The sequence below is a fragment of the Mirounga leonina genome, unplaced genomic scaffold (genome assembly GCF_011800145.1).
Source record: "Mirounga leonina isolate KUSES-001 unplaced genomic scaffold, KU_Mleo_1.0 Mir_200, whole genome shotgun sequence".
NCBI classification, from domain to species: Eukaryota; Metazoa; Chordata; class Mammalia; order Carnivora; family Phocidae; genus Mirounga; species Mirounga leonina.
The window spans coordinates 3956013-3974795 of record NW_023270503.1 but is presented as its reverse complement, the minus strand read 5'-3'; the positions used below and the strand labels follow the sequence as shown (position 1 = coordinate 3974795).

General features: G+C 38.4%; 1 protein-coding gene across 2 annotated transcripts in view; it reads right to left on the bottom strand.

Moving 5' to 3' along the window:
- The window catches only part of SSH2 (slingshot protein phosphatase 2), a 244279-nt gene that overhangs the window by 34643 nt on the left and 190853 nt on the right, over positions 1–18783 (bottom strand). For both annotated transcript variants that reach the window (XM_035027658.1, XM_035027659.1), the window contains 7 exons: positions 17386–17507; positions 12703–12771; positions 11853–11918; positions 7860–8054; positions 3935–4028; positions 3670–3798; positions 733–739 (listed from right to left, as the gene is read on the bottom strand). In XM_035027658.1, coding sequence (XP_034883549.1) covers positions 733–739; positions 3670–3798; positions 3935–4028; positions 7860–8054; positions 11853–11918; positions 12703–12771; positions 17386–17507 — 682 coding nt within the window. The remainder of the gene's footprint in view (positions 1–732; positions 740–3669; positions 3799–3934; positions 4029–7859; positions 8055–11852; positions 11919–12702; positions 12772–17385; positions 17508–18783) is intronic.

The window sequence follows — 18783 nt, the reverse complement described above, 5'->3', positions numbered from 1 at the left end:
GTGGAAGAACTTTTTCTGGAAATACCCTGGCTTCCAACCAATCAATCCTCTCTTCTTGCTGCAGATTTTCTTTAAACTATGCTTTAAACTTTTCTTCTCCATACCAGCTGGACACCTTTTTAAATAAACATCTCTGTGCAGTGCACTGCAGAGCTGAGCATTCTTCCAAAGGGAGGGGAAAAATCCTGCTGCCTCCCTTCACACAATCTGCTTGCACTCCAGGCATGGCATCTATGCAGAAGATGAAATGACTTTGCAGAAAACTAACACCACCGCTTGCAGCTTGGATAAGACCTCTTTTTCCGTGTCAATTGCTAGGAAAGCCAGCAGAGTACAGACTCACTGGAGAAGAGATAGGGGTATGGATACAGGATATGGTGGTGCAAACAAAGGGAGGAAGCCATTGATGAAGAAGTGTTCATGCACTCGTTTTGTTGGATAAGAGTTAAATTTCAAAATTCTCCAGTTTGAAAATTTTTCCCAAATAAGAAAAATATTCAAAATGGAAAGAACATGTCCATTCTCTAGAAAACAGAATTATATCTGAAGCTGAGTAGGATTTCCCTTTTTCAAAAATATATAGACACATATTAAAAAAGTAAAAAAGAGGGGTGCCTGGGTGGTTCAGTTGGTTAAGCATCTGCCTTCGGCTCAGATCATGATCCCAGGGTCCTGGGATCGAGCCCCATGTCAGACTCCCTGCTCAGCGGGGAGTCTGCTTCTCCCTCTGACCCTTCCCCTCTCATGCTCTGTCTCTCTCTCAAATAAATTAAAAAAAAAAAACCTTAAAAAAAAAAAGATTTTATTTATTTATTTGACAGAGACACAGTGAGAGAGGGAACACAAGCAGGGGGAGTGGGAGAGGGAGAAGCAGGCTTCCTGCGGAGCAGGGAGTCCGATGCGGGACTCGATCCCAGGACCCTGGGATCATGACCTGAGCCGAAGGCAGACGCTTAACCACTGAGCCACCCAGGCAGGCGCCCCATAAATAAAATCTTTAAAAAAAAAAAGTAAAAAAGACTGGAATATTATATAACTTAAGATATCAGTGCTTATCTCTTTTGTTGACGATTAAATGTTATTGTCTTTTGAAACTGTCTAAGCTTTCTACAATGAACATAAATTATTTTTGTAATAAATAAAAAACCCAAGACAGAAGAATATGTCAGTAATCGCGCTAAGTGAAATAAGTCAGAGAAAGAAAAATACCATATGATTTCACTTATACGTGAAATATAAAAAATCAACAAATGAAACTGGACTCTATATACAGAGAACACATTGGTGGCTGCCAGAGGAAAACTGGGGGGGGGGAATGGGTGGGTAAACAGATAAAGGGGATTAAGAGTTACCAACTTCCAGTCATAAAATTAATAAATTACAGAGATGGAAATGTACGGGATAGGGAATATAGTCAATAATATTGTAATAACGTTGTATGGTGACTGATGGTGACTACCCCTACTGTGGTGAGCACTGAGTAATGTATAAAATTGTTGGGTCGTTATGCTGCACACCTGAACCTAATATAACGTTGTATTTTTTTTTTTTTAAAGATTTTATTTATTTATTTGACAGAGAAAGACACAGCGAAGAGAGGGAACACAGGCAGGGGGAGTGGGAGAGGGAGAAGCAGACCCCCCGCCGAGCAGGGAGCCCGATGCGGGACTCGATCCCGGGACTCCAGGATCATGACCTGAGCCGAAGGCAGTCGCTTAACCAACTGAGCCACCCAGGCGCCCCTATAACGTTGTATGTTAATTATACTTCAATCAAAAAATAAATAGAAAGGAATGGACTTCGTGTATCTCACTAAAAAAATTGTCTAAGCTTTCTGTAATGAACGTGAATTATTTTTGTAGTAAGTAAAAAAGCAAGACAGAAGAATATGCCAATAATCATGAATTAATAGGATGAATATCCTGGTACAAGTACTCAAATGCATTTGTAGTTGATTAGAGACTCTAATCTGGGGAGAAGTGGATTGTTTTTTCTGCTAAGAATACCACTAAAATATATCATTTCAGGAGGAAGGAAAGAGAAGGTAGTTCTTGAGGGGGGTGGCACCAGAGGTGGGTGGAAGTATGCCCCAAATTAAACAGGTTGAACACTCAGATATTAACTGTATTTCATATTCATCATGTCTATATCCTTTTTGGTATTAAAATACAAGCTAATGCAAAAGTGACTTCCGAGTTTACAGCTCTGGTCATTTTCTAACATGAGCTATTTTTGGCTACAGGCACTTGCCCTTCACAAAAATTAGTCATGTTACACAGAAGCAGTTGGGGGCAGGGTCCATTTGAATGAGTGACTCATAAGTTTTCCATAGATTACACAAAAATTCTTTCCAACAATACACCAGCAGGGAATACCTGAACACTTCTGGAGGTATACACAAAAGACGACGAAGCCAAGTGCTTCACAAATGGAAAGGAAAGGTCAATGATAGTTTTGCAGTATGATCTACACCCAGAAATGGCAACACACATTGGTCAAGTTAAACTAATGGAAAAAAAAGTTCCCTTTCCAGCTCACAGCTTTTCACGAGTAATTTCATAGCTACACAGCACGATGAATCACTCCAAGCACACATACTCTGGACTGTCAAGAAGCTAATTCAGGGCACAGCCTTCAATGGTATAAAATCTGACTGCTTGGTGATATAAGCTCTTGAATATTCAGGGGTGAGATGATCCGATTTAGTCAGTTCCTGGGCATTTATTCCTCTTGTCTCCTGTTTCTCAGCTTCTAATCATTTCACAAATGTCCTCACCAGAGAAAGGAAGTGAAATTCAAACCAATCAATTTATTTCCTTGTTAGCATTTTTGGTCAAAGTGTGTGGGAAGTGGAAACAAAACGAAGCTTTGACATTTCCCACTGATTCTAATTATCCTTTTTAACCTTATTCCCATTGCCATGTACAGATGGAAACTAAAACTCTTTAATATTTGGAAGGAAAATGGTTCTTAGGATTTTAGAAGCTTTCTAAAGATTAGAAAGGTGTCCTTGGGCTAATTTCAGGTCACTGAATGTTCAAAAACCATGAAGAACAATTTTAAGTCACTGTAATTTTAGCAAACACAAAAATATTTGGGGGACTCAAAATGTAGCTATAAAATTCCAAATGTTTAAAAGTCCAATAGTCTCTCAGTCCTAAGTAGTCCCCACGTGCTCTGCTCAGATATATCTACCTTAGGCAAATTTGGCAAATCTGAAAGAGTGACCTCAAAGTATCATTCTATTTGTATACACTATAAAGCTATTGTGGACTGGTCTGTTTTTGACTTTTGACTGTCATAAAGAACAGCTGAGATATTTAACAATCTCTGGGGGGGAAAAGGGCCTGATTTGTAGCATTTGCCCACTTCCTTGGTGTAAATTTTTGCACCAGTCAATTTCAATCTACCAGCTGGATGTCACTGAATGAGGAATTGGGAAGAGATGAGCAGAAGCACACCATTATCTAACATTTCCACCAAAAATAGATGTAAATAACCTAAGAGCACAGATAACAGTAAAAAACTAGGAAGTGATGAGGTTTGAGTATTTACTACCTTTGTTTTTAAGTTACATTTTATTTAAATATACTAAAATTTAACAGTTTCTCCTCCAGAGCTGGTATGGACTAGATTCAGCACATCACTTAGAGTGGCTCTGAGACTTACCAAGAATACATGCTCAAATATCTGTGTAGGGCTATCCATTTGACCAAGGATCACTATCATTTCATTATCTATAAATTCCTTGAATTCTCGTAAGTTGCACACCATTTGCATTTCCAACTCAGTTCGTATCTGAAACAGAGAGGACATATTTTACTAGTCTCTCAAAAGTATCTCTGTGCTTTCAATCACTCACGATTTCTAACCTTATACCTACTGTTATCCCACCCTCCTAGCCTTGGAACAGGGAGAACTCAAGGTCTCTTACCTCTTTGGATGTGATATTCTCCAAATCCTTCTGCATCATTATCTCCCTTAATTTGGTTTTAATTAATCTTTCTGTTCGCTCACGTTCAGTTGGTCTGAGAAGAGAGAAATGGGGATTTTTCTTAGGCAGGAATTTGACTAGGTTAATGAATGTGCCATTTGTTTATGTTTTCAAATTGGCAGACCTTCCCTCTATTACCCTCGAACATTTATATTCTGGGGGCATGGCAAAAAAAATAAGTATTTAAAAAAGTTTCTTTTCACAATGCATAGAATGTAAACGTGTAGAAATTATTACTTGAAGAGGTTGTACATGTCTGAAAGTCCTTAAATATATCCACATACATCTATAGGAATAAAGACAATAAGCTATACTGTGTATACTACTTTAATGCAGAATCATAGCCATGTTTCATCAAGTACCCCTGACTACCATTTGCTGAGCTAGAATACCAAGCTGGGTAGAACAGTGGTGTGACCCACTACAGAACTAGGTCTTCTGTAGCTTAAAATGCTACCTAATGCTGACCATTCATTGCTATCATTCTAGAAAACAGGAAAGATGAAAGAATGATTTCTGCCTTCTTCGTTGAGGCAAATTCACTCCAAAGAGGGTTTTCAAGGATTAACTACCAAGAGTACTTTCATCCAAAATGTGTTTCTTTTCATAAAAGCTCTCACAACATCTCTGTGAAATTGTTATCCCCATTTTACAGATAAAGGAAATAAACAGCTGAAAGGTTAAATGACATGCCAAAGATCACATACACTGGCAGGAGAACCAGCACTCTCAGCCCAGCCTAACACTCTACCTGAAGAATTATGTTGCTTCCTTAATCTTCTGACTCTTAAAATAAAATTACTCTTGGAACTTTAATAGGAAATTAAACTAGGAAGCTGACTCTCCAATTACTAGAAAGGTATTGGTTCAATGTTAACTGGATGCTTCTCTCTAAAAGCATTATTTCATATTATGCAGAATTTGCATGAGGCTGACAAAGGGCACTTTGTCTCATCTTTCCCTCTTACCTACTCAAAAAAGGTATCTGCTCTGTACCTCCTTATTTGGAGATGGAACTGGACTAAGCCATCAGGCATCCTGCCTGCCCTTGCTGCCTACGGCCTTATCACTGGCTGCAAAAATAGCTTCAGTAATCTCCAGAAATGGCTGCTCTGACCTCACAACCTTGGGGCTCCCCACCACTTGGGCTCGTAGTTTCTCATGAACCCTGCAGAATACAGATAATGCCTGTGCCTTTTCCCTATCCGCCAAGGCATCCCTGTCTTGACCAGGATTAAAATTCTTAATCATGCTCCTCACCATTTTTCCTAGACTAGCTAATGGTAGAAAGTTATACATTTCAGTCTTTTTTTTTTTTTTTTTTTAAAGATTTTATTTATTTGACAGAGAGAGACACACAGCGAGAGAGTGAACACAAGCAGAGGGAGCGGGAGAGGGAGAAGCAGGCTTCCCGCCGAGCAGAGAGCCCGATGTGGGGCTCGATCCCAGGACCCTGGGATCATGACCTGAGCCGAAGGCAGACGCTTAACGACTGAGCCACCCAGGCGCCCCTACATTTCAGTCTTCCATTAAAATTATTGATAAAAACGAATTTTACCATCTATGTGCATGAGTTAGATTCCCTAGTTAGCAATCTTTCTCCTAATCCTTTATAATACTTCTTTGAGGCAGAGTGGTTTGGGAGCAGACGCACCTGGGTTTTAATCCCAGCCCTGCTACTTCCCAGTGGTACAACCTTGAACAAATTCCTTCCCTTCTCTGAGCGGGTTTCCTTTTCTATAAAATGAGGATAATAATCATACTGCCTCATGAGGGTCTTATGAGGATTAAACGAGGTACCATGTATGAAGTGCTTGGCATAATACTTGACGTACACTGGAGGCACTATGCACATATACCCCTTCCTCCCCTTCCCTGTATTTCAAAATATAAACTTCATTTGCAGTAGAGCACCCAAATCCATTTTGGCACACATTTTCCCTGTATGCTCAGCATTCTTTTTTAGGCTTTTCTAGTCAGTTTAGGGAGGAGGAGGGAATGGAAAAAAATTACAACACAAATACACTTTCTTGCTTGATTTCACTAGAGAAAAATTCAGAAAATACATAAAAACACGAAGAAAAATAAAATCACTGAAAATCCCTGCATCAGAGATAATCATTATCAATATTATGACCTACAGCTTTTCAGTCTCTCTTTCTGTGACAGACATTTGGTTAGTAAATATATCTTAAAATTGGGGTCATATGGTACATACTAAGAGCTAACATTTAATGAGCTTCTACCATGTGCTTGGGGCTACACTTTACATTATTCTTTTTGCTTGGGGATAGAGACAGATTACGGCCAATTTCCTTTCCTTTTCTTTCTTTCTGATGTAATATCCAAATTTTCTCTAATAAAATCATAAGAAATGAAAAGAAGGGTTTTCTCTCTCTCATGTAAGTCTGGTTTAGAATGTCCATTTTTGAGCCAGATGAGACATCCATTCCCTTGATACCCACCAGCCAGCTATAAGGCATGAAATCAGTAACATTTTCCAAGATTCTGAAAGCCAGACTAATCCTTATCTTTTCAGTTACTGTGGGATCTTCAAAGGACTAGGGCTAATAAAAAGGAGGTCCTAGTATCAGTAACACCCTATGCAAAAAGCTTCCACTGCTTTTTTTGCCTGCTCTGTTCACACAATTCTTGGAAATTTCACCTTTTCTAGTAAAAATAAGTTTACACTACTATCTAAACTAAGTATTTTTTTTTTTTTAAAGATTTTATTTATTTGAGAGAGAGACTGAGAGAGAGAGAGCATGAGAGGGGGGAGGGTCGGGAGGGTCAGAAGGAGAAGCAGACTCCCTGTCGAGCAGGGAGCCCAATGCGGGACTCGATCCAGGGACTCCAGGATCATGACCTGAGCCGAAGGCAGTCGCTTAACCAACTGAGCCACCCAGGCGCCCTAAACTAAGTATTTTCTTAAAACAAAACAAAAAACCATGAACTGTTTTGGTATCAATTTAGGAATCTGAAGGTGAAGGTTTGTATGGTCAGATAGTAAGTAGCTACTCTTCTTTTCCAGCTGTAGAATACCTTGGAACTGCAGAAAGATCAATTCAGAGCAAAATAAACATCCTGATTAATTTCCAAAATAGTCACATAAGTTTCAACACATAGACCTAAAAAGGAAATAAACATCAACTCCACCTCAGGCCCTTATCAACTCACAGTACACCAGGGAGATTTAATAAAATCTCAATGACAAAGACCCAACAGGGCAATGGTGGGGCTGAGTCAAACACTTGAATTATAAGTTATTTTTTTAAATATGTGGACAGAAATCAGTTTAAAATTAGCACAGCAACCTAGGCAGTCTTTTAAATTGACTGGAAGCATCTTGTTTTCTTAAGTATTGGAAACATCCCTTTAAAAGCTTCTCTATATGTCGGGGCGCTTGGCTGGCTCACTCAGTACAGCATGTGACCCTTGATCTAGGGGTTGTAAGTTCGAGCTCCACACTGGGTGTAGAGATTACTTGAAAATAGAATCTTAAAACAAAACAACAAAAAGCTTCTCTGTGTCATTAATTTGCTTACCAAATGCTTCTTTCACAGATAATGCAAAGGCAGACTTCAGCCTAACTCCTTTTAAACTCAAATGTCAAATTAGTGGAATCTGAATGGGATTTTATGGTATTGCAGTTCTTTACTATGGAGATTCCATTGTGCCCAGGAGTGAAACTCCTTAGGCCTTTGCAGACAACAGAAAGAATAGGGTTCTTTGTGTGGCAGTTGTGCAGTGTAGACATTGACTAATATCACTGGATGAGATTAATTCTCCAAGAGGAGAGATTAGGGAGGAACATGTTGCTTACACCTCCTAGGATACTCCCGTGATCCTGAGTAAGCTGACTTACATGTCTGTGAAGAGAGCTGGAGAGTCAGGCCGGTGGGACTGCACATCCTGCATAGCATTCCATTCATTGACTGACGACTGATCTGAGTTGATGTGGCTCTCGTAATAACTCACCCAGGTGAGAAACAGGCTGCCTGGGTAGTAGTTATGCATTCTGGCCACTTCACAAGCCTTGTGTAAACTCTGTAGTGCAGACCTGAAAGATACGCTGGGAAATGAGCACTGTAGAACTGTGGGGACACCAAAAAGCCAATAATCCACGTGCATCCAAAACTCTTTCAGTTTTTAAATCCTATAGAATTTGGCCTCTGGAGAATCTATCTATTCCCTGGAATTTAAGATTCTCTGATTCCAATTATACTATATTATCTATTCATAGCAATCAGCTAGACACTTCTTGCCGATGCATTATTAAGGTTGGGGGTAGAGAGGGGCAGGAGAATTGACAACCCACCAGTGAAAAATAGGTCTGGGTACCTATGGAGCTCATGATCCTGTATGCTGTATCACATATATATGCTGTATCCCTATATAAATATTTGTTTCCCTTGGCACAGAATCATCTTACTGCATACATTTCCTATGATTCTTAGAGGGTCCACAAAGATCACATAGATAGATAGATGCCCCTAAGCCTTGAGGACATGTCCTTTCGTGCCCAGGAAGTACTAATCTAATGACATTTATCATTCTTACTGCTTTAGTCTCCCAGTCTCTTTAAACCATTTATTCATACACTTGAGCCACTTTCTAAGAATAGCTCTGGTTATACTAATTAAATCTCTGACCATGAACTCAGGAACCCAAGAAGGGTAAACAAAACTGAAAGTACTTTTTTTTTTTTTTTTTACTTTTATTTTATTTGAGAAGAATCTTTTTAGTTCTATATTTGGGAAAAGCTAAAACCAGAAATGCTAGGAAATTAGTTACGTAAGAGCAAGGATCTTTCTACACTTTGTTTACTGATACATCTCAAGTGCCTGTAAGAATGCCCAGTTCATTACTGTTCATAGTTAGAGCACAGTTAGTATTTGTTAAATGAAATGTCTTATTAGCTAAAAGCTAACGTCTCCTACGGGAAGGGGGCATTATGAGAGAATTCTACAGGCAATCCATTTACATCTTTCTTTTAAGAATACTGTTTAATTTTTTCCCCCCATAACAAAAGTGACCCATGCTAACTTTAGAAAATTTAGGGACCTTAAGTAAAAGGCAGAAATATCCTGTAGTCTGACCACTGGGAAATAACCACTGTTATTAAAGTTTTAGTAGAGATCTTTCCAGTCTTTTTGTCTATGCATAGATCTATAATAACAATATGACCACATTCTACACACATTTTATTTTTATTTATTTTTTAAAAAGATTTATTTATGGGGCGCCTGAGTGGCTCAGCCGTTAAGCGTCTGCCTTCAGCTCAAGTCATGATCTCGGGGTCCTGGGATCGAGCCCTGCATCGGGGGTGGGGGGGAGGTCCCTGCTCAGCAGGGAGCCTGCTTCTCCCTCTCCCACTCCCCCTGCTTGTGTTCCCTCTCTCGCATTGTCTCTCTCTGTCAAATAAATTAAAAAAAAAAAAGATTTATTTATTTATTTTAGAGAGAGAGAGAGAGCAGGGGGAGTGGCAGAGGGAGAAAGAGAATCTCAAGCAGACTCCCCACTGAGTGCAGAGCCCGACTCAGGACTTGATCTCACGACCCTGAGGATCATGACCTGAGCCGAAATCAAGAGTCCGACACCCAAACGACTAAGCTACCCAGGTGCCCCTCTACATACAATTTAAACTTGATTTTAGTTTACACTTTCTTGTCAGCATCTACATCAATATTCTTCAACTAGATTATTTTAATGGTTGTATCATGTTTAATAACATGGATGCACCATAATTTAACTAATTCCTATTTTTCAGACATTTAAATTGTTTTCCAGTTTTTGCTATTATTACAACACTGACAAACATTCTTATGGTTAAAATTTTTGCACACACCCACAATTATTACCTTAGGATAAATTCTTAGAAGTGGAATTACTGGGTCAAAAGGGCATTCAGAATGGTAAAGCATACTGGCAAATCATTCTCAAGAAAGGTTGTTCCAGTTTATTTTCCTACCAATAGTAAATGACAATGTCTGTTCCTTTAATCCTTGTCAACCCCGTATAATGTAAATTAAAAAATAAGATAATTACCAATTTGATAAGGGAAAAACATTTCAGTCCATTTTTATCAGGGAAACATTTTTCCTTAAAAAACAAAATTGCAGAATCTTTTAAAATGCTTTCTATTACTCAAAGTAAGCCAAATTCTCAGAGAAGTTTATCAAATTCTCAGAGAATTCTCTGAATTTCAGTTTCACTACATAGATTTAAAGGTAAGGGCCAGCTAAGTGCAACGTACAGGATATTCAATGCATGTTGTCTTCATCCAGGAAACTCGTGCTTCAAAAGCATATGCCACACGTGTCTGGGGCAAGTACCCTAAAATACACTCAAGGCTTAGCCACCTCAGATACTTCAGCTGCATATAGGAGCGGGAGGCTACAGTAACTACCTTCCTGTGAAGGAAACACCTGGTTTAAATGCCGTTTTGATCCATAGATCATTCTTCTTTTTTCCTGTGACTTTCAGTTCACTACTCCCCAGATGGTACACCAAAAAGTTTATTCTGCAATAAGCTAACAGAAGTAAGACTAGTCAGTTTGCTTAGAACATCAAAGACTGAACTAGGTTATTACTTGAATCTTCCTTCATTGTCTTAAGAATTAAGACTGCTTTGTACTCCTTCTTAAAACAGTCATTTATGGGACTTACGCTGTTTGGTTTTACTTGGTACCTAGGAATAGATAGGTCAGTTGCCTTTAAAGGAGCCTTAGTCAAAGAAGGTACAAGTTTTCCATGAGAAATTTATCTGTGAAATGTGCCCTAAATCTAAAAATCTGGTTTAAACACATGACCTGTAACTCTGTCCCACCTCAATTACTGCATGAAACGGTAAGACTCTTAAGTTCAGTTGACGCTGTTTTACGACTGCACCCACTTCAAGCCTATCAATCCTGTTATTCAAGGGCAAATGAGCTCCCTGGAGTCTTTTTTCAGGCTCCTTTATTTCCTGCTTGGCTTTTGTTCTGTCCATTCTGCTCCTCATGAGGACTTCTACTACAGAACAGGCAACTGAATGAGAAACTGAAATTCAAATCCCTAGCTTAGGGATAGACTCTGACACAGTCACACCATTCCCTGGTTACATTAGATCATTTTTCTAGATAATCTAGAATAAGAGAGTAAGAGTCTATTCTGCCTAAATGGAAAAGATGCTCTCAGGCCAGGTATGCAACCTCTCCAAAACTTCAACTTTCTCATCAATAATAAGGAACTAATAATATTATTTTGGGGGAGTTGGTGGTGATGATTAGATATAATCCATGTAAAGCACAATGTCTGACATATAGTTAAGCAGCCCCAAAGTGTTAGTACACCAGCTGATGATTATTAACATCTATAATGTTTAGGCTTTACTTGCATTATGCAGTCTTGAGAACAGTCATTAGCAATTTTAATGGAAACTTATCTATCAATAATATCCCTGATTACCCTAAGAAACTGAACACCAATGCACTGTAGTAGTGTGATGTTCTAGATTTGGCTCTGGACTGCTGCTAACTTAGTCAATATATCCTTGTAAGACTGTTCCAACCGGCAATCTGATTCATTAAGTATCTTCCAGAGTCCAAGAACACCTCTGAATTTCACTTGTTCACCAATGCTTAAGGCTTTCCACTATGACAATATGAAAACTGAACTCCTAGGTTATCTTTAACTATGAGGGCCACACAAACAGATCACAGAAAATCTTAAACACACAAACAGATCATAGAGCATCTTCATAGAGAACTATACTATTTCAAATAGTACTGCTCACAAAATATTGCCCCAATAATATATTTAAAAACTTTCATAGAAAAAAAAAAACCTTTCATAGAGACATTAAAAGTCTTCTTACCACATTGCCTGTACAGATACAGGTTTGAATATGTGCACTCTGTTATCCGTTGATACACTGAACCCACTAAGGAAAAAAAAATGAGATAAACATCCACAAATGAGAGTAGGTCATTTCAATTTTGAGTTTTCAAGGTTATTTCTCAGGCTAGCAACTGCTGGCTCATTTGGAAGAAATCATCAGGCATTTCATGTAGAAGTCAGAGTACAGGACTTGACTGAAAAGCATCAACAAATTGTCTGATTTTATCTACCAAGCAAAATGAATGGACTCCCAAACTGGAGTTAGGGAATTACATAGTTTCCCAGCTGTAGCTACAGACAAACTGGTCTGCTATATATTTCTATTTGGAAGTCTTGTGGGTTCTTAGCAAACCTGACCCTGGTTTTACAAACTGGAGCAAACATCTTGGTCTCTTGGGGACACAGTCTAAAAACACCAGGAGGTGGGGGTGGAGGGTCACTGGAAGGAATTGGCACAGGAAAGGGGTTATACTGTAGGCTGACAGCTGGCAGAGGCAGCAAGAGGTTATTTGAAACAGAACATATCATCCTCTGGGAGAGCATTGCAACAGTCCCCACATGCTCAGATTAAAGAGTGAGCCAACAAACTAGTTTTTCTTTGTTTGGATTCTTACCATAGTCGGCCTAGAAGAACAGAAGTGAGAGGCCCTGGCAAGTTGTATTTTTACTCCACTTTACAAAACAGGAGTTTAAAAGGACTCACTGAGTTGCTGACATGACAGTTCACTTGGGCACACTGGGCCTCCCATTCAGCTTCATGAATGGGCACTAAGATGGAACCCCACCCCTTGGCTTTCTGTAGGAGAATAAAAAGGGAAAGCTCTTACCCATCACCATCCAAATGAATTAGGGTATCACTCCAGAGGGGCAGGACTAAGCCCATGGTACAAGTGCTACTGCAAGACAAGAAATAGTCCATAGGTTAATCCTGTTATTCTAGGAAGCAATTCTTTATTAACTCTTTCAACACAACAGATAAAGCCCCTAAACTCTAAATTCTGGAGTGTTAGAATGGAGGAATTTCTATCATATAACTATCAATGTAATGTATGTGCTCTGGAGCTGTATCAAACAGGTGGTTAGTCAGGTCCTTATGTATTTAATAAAGAAAACTTACTGACTGAGCTCCTTGTATTGCTACCTCAAAAATGGCCGCTGTCTAAAAAATCCAGGTGATTGCTGCTGACCTGTGATTGGCAGGTTTCACCCCAAGGTCACAGCATCCAACTCAACTCCAAAAATCATTTTTTTTTTAAAGATTTTTTTTTTTTTTTAATTTTATTTATTTGAGAGAATGAGAGAGAGAGAGAGCATGAGAGGGTGGAGGGTCAGAGGGAGAAGCAGACTCCCTGCCGAGCAGGGAGCCCGATGCGGGACTCGATCCCGGGACTCCAGGATCATGACCTGAGCCGAAGGCAGTCGCTTAACCAACTGAGCCACCCAGGCGCCCGCAAAAATCATTTCTAATGCCAAGAACTATTGCTGGTTGCTGAAGACCTCTGAATATATAATTTGCTCAAATTTAACTCTGAGTTTTATGTAGATTTATTGAACACCAATTGGGAAATTGTGTCTCTATCCCACCACCCCTCTGGATAACTGTAATCTATCCCAGACCTCTGCCACTTTCTCTCCTTAAGGCCGCTGTAAACCATTTTCCCCTTCCATCCAGTCTCCCAAAGGCTCTGACACCCTCTCCCTGCCAATGTATACAGAAAAGCAGCATTGTACAGAAGGAATCTCAGACATGTGAACATGCAAAGTATGCACAGCAAACAGCAGAACAGCAAAGTATGGTTGAGGCACAGGCTCTGGAACCTGGGCTCTGGCACTAACTATATAATTTTAGGCAAATCATTTAATTGCTTCGTGTTCCAGTTTCCTTATTTATAAAACTGAATAAAAATACCTTCTTGATTGGGCTGTTTGTGAAGGTTAAATTAGATAACACACTAAGAAATGTATATAACATCACCAAACATAACGACCACTTACTGGGGAGTTATACTTTGTCAAAATATCTGGATTTGATCCTCTTCAGTATTTCAATTCCTTTTGACAAGTTATTTACCCTTTCTCAGCCTTAATTTTTTCACCTTAACATGCAATTAACAAAACCTACTTTCATAGGGTTATCATAAATATATATATATTTTTTATTCTTATGTTAATCCCCTACATTACATCATTAGTTTTAGATGAAGTGTTCCATGATTCATTGTTTGTGCATAACACCCAGTGCTCCATGCAGAATGTGCCCTCCTCAATACCCACCACCAGGCTAACCCATCCTCCCACCCCCCTCCCCTCTAGAACCCTGTTTATTTTTCAGAGTCCATCGTCTCTCATGGTTCGTCTACCCCTCCGATTTTATCATAAATATTTTAAAGTGAAACAATACATATGAATGTATTGTCACTTAAAACAAATGTTGAATATGAATTTTTAGTGAGTGCTCTAATACAACTGAAAGTGACTGGGGGTGTGAGGAGGGGGAGGGACATCATGAAAATGCACTGAAAGCAACATGAGGAATACCAAGCTTTTGCTATCAGAGGCACTGCAGGGCTAATGAAGACCGTTCCCCAGGTGGGCTGTGTCTAGTACTTTGCACTGTAGTTGCTGGCCTGTGTTACTCAACACCGAGCACTGTGTGCTCTACTAGTGATTCCAGAATTCACGAGAATCAAATCAAGATTGCAAGAGCTTATCCACATTGGAAGGCTGGGCCTGAATTCCAGATGCAGAGCTATATGCAAGAATCCAAGAGGGAGGAAGAGAGCTCCACCACTATTTTTGTTGAGTAGATGAGGTGAGAACAAGGAAAACTTGTTTCCAAGATGGCTTCCCAAGATGGAGTGGGGTTATTTTCAGAGTAGTTCCTTTATTTCTTTTTTCTTTCTCTCTCACTCTCTCTCTTTCTTTCTTTTTAAAATGAATGCTTAGCCAGGTTCCTAGCAACAAGTATAGTTTGGGTATAAATATGAAGGGTTTATAGCCTGGTGGCAAATCTTGAAATTAAGTAACTACAGAAGATGATACGGAAGATCCAAAAGAGTGTGATCTGTGAGCTTGTGATGAGATACCAGTTAAACTTTGGACAAGTGACAGTGATATATAGGAACCAAATATCACATGTTCAGCTTATACTCAGGTCAGGCTGCTTCTTTACATTAAGTAACTTTTTCACACAATAGGAAAGAGAGGCCTGAATTAGGCACACCTAGTATTTTTATCTAATTTACCTTGAGTTTCATGAGATTTTTCTCCTTTCAAGTATAGGCGCTTATTTTAGTAGACACTCATCCCATTCAACAAATATTTATTGAGTGCCTATATGTACTAGACATTTCCAGGTGTTGGGGGTACAAAGAAAAATTATAAAACAACACCATAAAACTTTATTATTTTATAATTTGAAATATATTCAATGCAATTTGGATACCAAGGTTACACTGTATATTTAAAAATTTATTACTTAAGATATAACACAATACTAAAAATTTTATTATTAAAATATAACACAATGCTTAAAAATACTATAAAAAGGTTAAATGAGATGGCGAATCATATCTTGAGAACTACTTGGGAAGATATGTCTCTCATAAACAATCTGGGTTCTACTTTGGCTTAGTATTGTTTTGAAACATTAACTTTTTATATTCTCAGATACAAAATGATACAAATTCCTTCAAAAGCAATTGAGGTAGAAATGATACTAGTTTACGTGAGTGCCAGTATTCTGAAGTGGGCAGCACTTTTCTTACTGTCCAAGGAGCTCATTCACAGAAGATGGATGGAATTCATAATACCAAGTTTACAAAAAAGAATGAAAACTAGTTTCTATAGCTTTTCACATCACTTTTTTGTCTTCCATTAAATAAAATTTTCATTTGTTAGATAAGATTCAGGCAGGACCATTACTGAAGATAGACACAGTTCACTGAGGATAAGATTACACATCTGATTTCTCACACACTGGGTCAGGAGAATCTGAAGTTGTTGCCTTGTATCTCTAGGGGAAGGCTCAAATGAAGTTTCCAAGCAGTCCCAGTTCCTGTTTTATGGGGTTTCCAAGGGAGGAGTCAGGAAGAACCAAAGGAAATAAGATACAAAGTAGCACTGCTGAACTTTCTGCAATGATGGAAATGTTCTATATATGTACTGTCCAATATGATAGCCACAAGTCACATATAGCTAGCGTACTTGCAATGTGGCTAGCTGTGACTGAGGAACTGAAATTTAAATTTTGTTTAATTTTAACTTATTTAAATAGTCACCATGTGGTGGTAGTGCTACTGTATGGGACAGCACAGATCTAAAGAGATAAAAATCTAAATTGGAGGTCTTAAAATACTAATGAACGTAGGCAAGTAGGTGCTCTTAAAGGATAAATGCTTACTGAAAGGTCTGGTGCTTTGCTAACACCAGAGGTTAAATCCATGCAGGAGAAAACCTAAATGTGGTTTACAAGCCTGTGCAATTTCAGCGCATACAATTAAAGGCTGTAAAAATTATATAAGGTAACAACTCTGGCCTTGTGGATCCTTGGGAAACCACAAATAATTTTCAGGTTGACTGTACAAGCTTGGGTAAACACTTGTTTGGGAAACCTTCTAATGACAATGTGATTCTTTTCCTCCCAACATCAGGACAATTAGAATCACTCCTAGTCTCTTCTTCTGTGGCTAAATGTGTGGCCTGGGTCACACTGCTAGCTACTTCACAGTTCCATTCTAGTCTCAAACCAGGAAGTCAATGCTTTGAGACATCTGGCAGGATTTCCTGAGGCTTACTATCTAGAGTGCAAAGATCTGCTTAGCCACATTCCACAGTCTTCCAAAGGTTTCTCCAGAAGAAGTGGGAAAATAAAAAAGGAAAGCAATAAACTTTAGGGACACAAAAGAGCCAGGTTCTGAGTGCGGTATGATACCTTTAATTATAGGATGCAAAGTACTGCTAAAGCCAAAGGTGTATGATTATAAAAGGTTCTGTTCTGAGTTAAAAAAAAATCAATTCCCTCCCACCCTGCCCTTTTAACTCAGAAGAAGGAAAAAGGAAGGAAAACATTTGGTAAAAGCAAGGTGTAAGGCCATGAATAAATATAAGAGATTAGAGTTAAAGTGGGCTCTCTCTGAACCCAAGATCTACTGGTGCACTATCACAAAGGATACTGTGCCCCTCGAATCAGCAAAGTGAATCATTACTGCTTAAAATAAAGTTAACTACAAAGATAACACAGCTTTTTATTCCTGGAGATATAAGTTTAAATCATTTGTATTTAAATCATTTATATTCATTACCATTTAAGGATGAGAGGAAGGTAAGGAACAGTGATAAATTAGGAACACAACCAAAGACATTCACTAATCATTTTCATCTCTCAAGACTGTATGGCTAAGATACTTTAAGAGTAGAACAGTGTAAGATGTTTTTGTAGTAACTCAAAAGGCAACTGGAATAGTTATTTAAAAATGAGTTTTCTCATCCTTCCTTTTCTGGTACCATACCTGTCATTAGAAGAGAAATCCATTCCTAGGACGATGCTTTCTTCAGTGTCTTGTCTACCATTAGTTGAAACCACTACCATATAGCGTGTTCTATTCTGGTAAGTACTTTCTAGTCTTACAGCCTGGAAGTTAACAGACAACAGATATATTAGGAAATTTAGAAGGTCAGTTTTAGATCATTCAACCTCTTTTTACATCAGCATCTTAAAGCATGCTCAGGAAGACTTAAATTCAAATTCCAGCTCATGTATTAACTATGAAACCGTCAGTAAGTTACTAAATTAATTGGAGGGAGATATAATAATACCTATCCCACTGGATTATAAGAATCATATGAAATAGTGCATGTTTATAAAGCACAGTGCTTGTCATATAGTACAAGCTCAACAAATACTGGCTCTTAGCATAATTTATAATAACAACAACAACCAGGGCATGTTCTAAAGATTGAAAGAGGGAAATGTGAGATATATGAATGTGAGCATTGGACTCACAGATGCAAGTCCCACAAATAATTATGATCCAAGTAAGCCATTAATATATGAGGAGTATACTCTGTTGAAATCTTACAGATTATACACTGCAAGATTTTCTTCTTCAGTTTCAGTGATAAAGAAATTGCTTTTTTCAGAGACTTATATTATTTTTTTGTCAAAAACTTTTTATTTATTGCTTGTTTGTAATATTTTAAAAGGGCCTTCCAAAAATTTGAATATGGGCAGGGTGTTAAATGATATTAAGGATTTACTGTTAGTGTTATAATGGCACTGTAGTTATGCCTTTTTCTTAAGTATCTGGAGTAAAATGACATGATATCCAAGTTTTACTTCAAAATATTCCAACAATGGGAAGCAACCAAGATGTCCTTCAGTAGGTGAATGGATAAACTAAATACATCCAGACAATGGAATATTATTCAACACTAAAAAGAAATGAGCTATAAAGCCATGAAAACAAATGAAGGAATATTAAATGCATATTACTTTGTGAGAGGAGCCAATCTAAAGAGGCTACATATTATATGATTCCAAATATATGACATTCTGGAAAAGGGAAAACTATGAAGTCAGTAAAAAGATCAGTAGTTGCCAGGGTGCAGGGAAGCACAGAAGTTTTTAGAGCAGTGAAACTACTCTGTATGATACCAAAGTGATAGGTACATGTTTGTCATTTTATGTTTGTCAAAACCCACAGAATGTACAATACCAAGACTGAACCCTAATGTAAACTATGGACTTTGAGTAATAATAATGTGTCAATGTAGGGCCATCAATTTTAACAAATGTACAACTGGTGGTCTCTCACTCTCTCTCAAAAAAAATAAAATCTTTAAAAGAAAGGAAGGAAGGAGGAAGGAAGGAAGGAAGGAAGGAAGGAAGGAAGGAAGGAAGGAAGGAA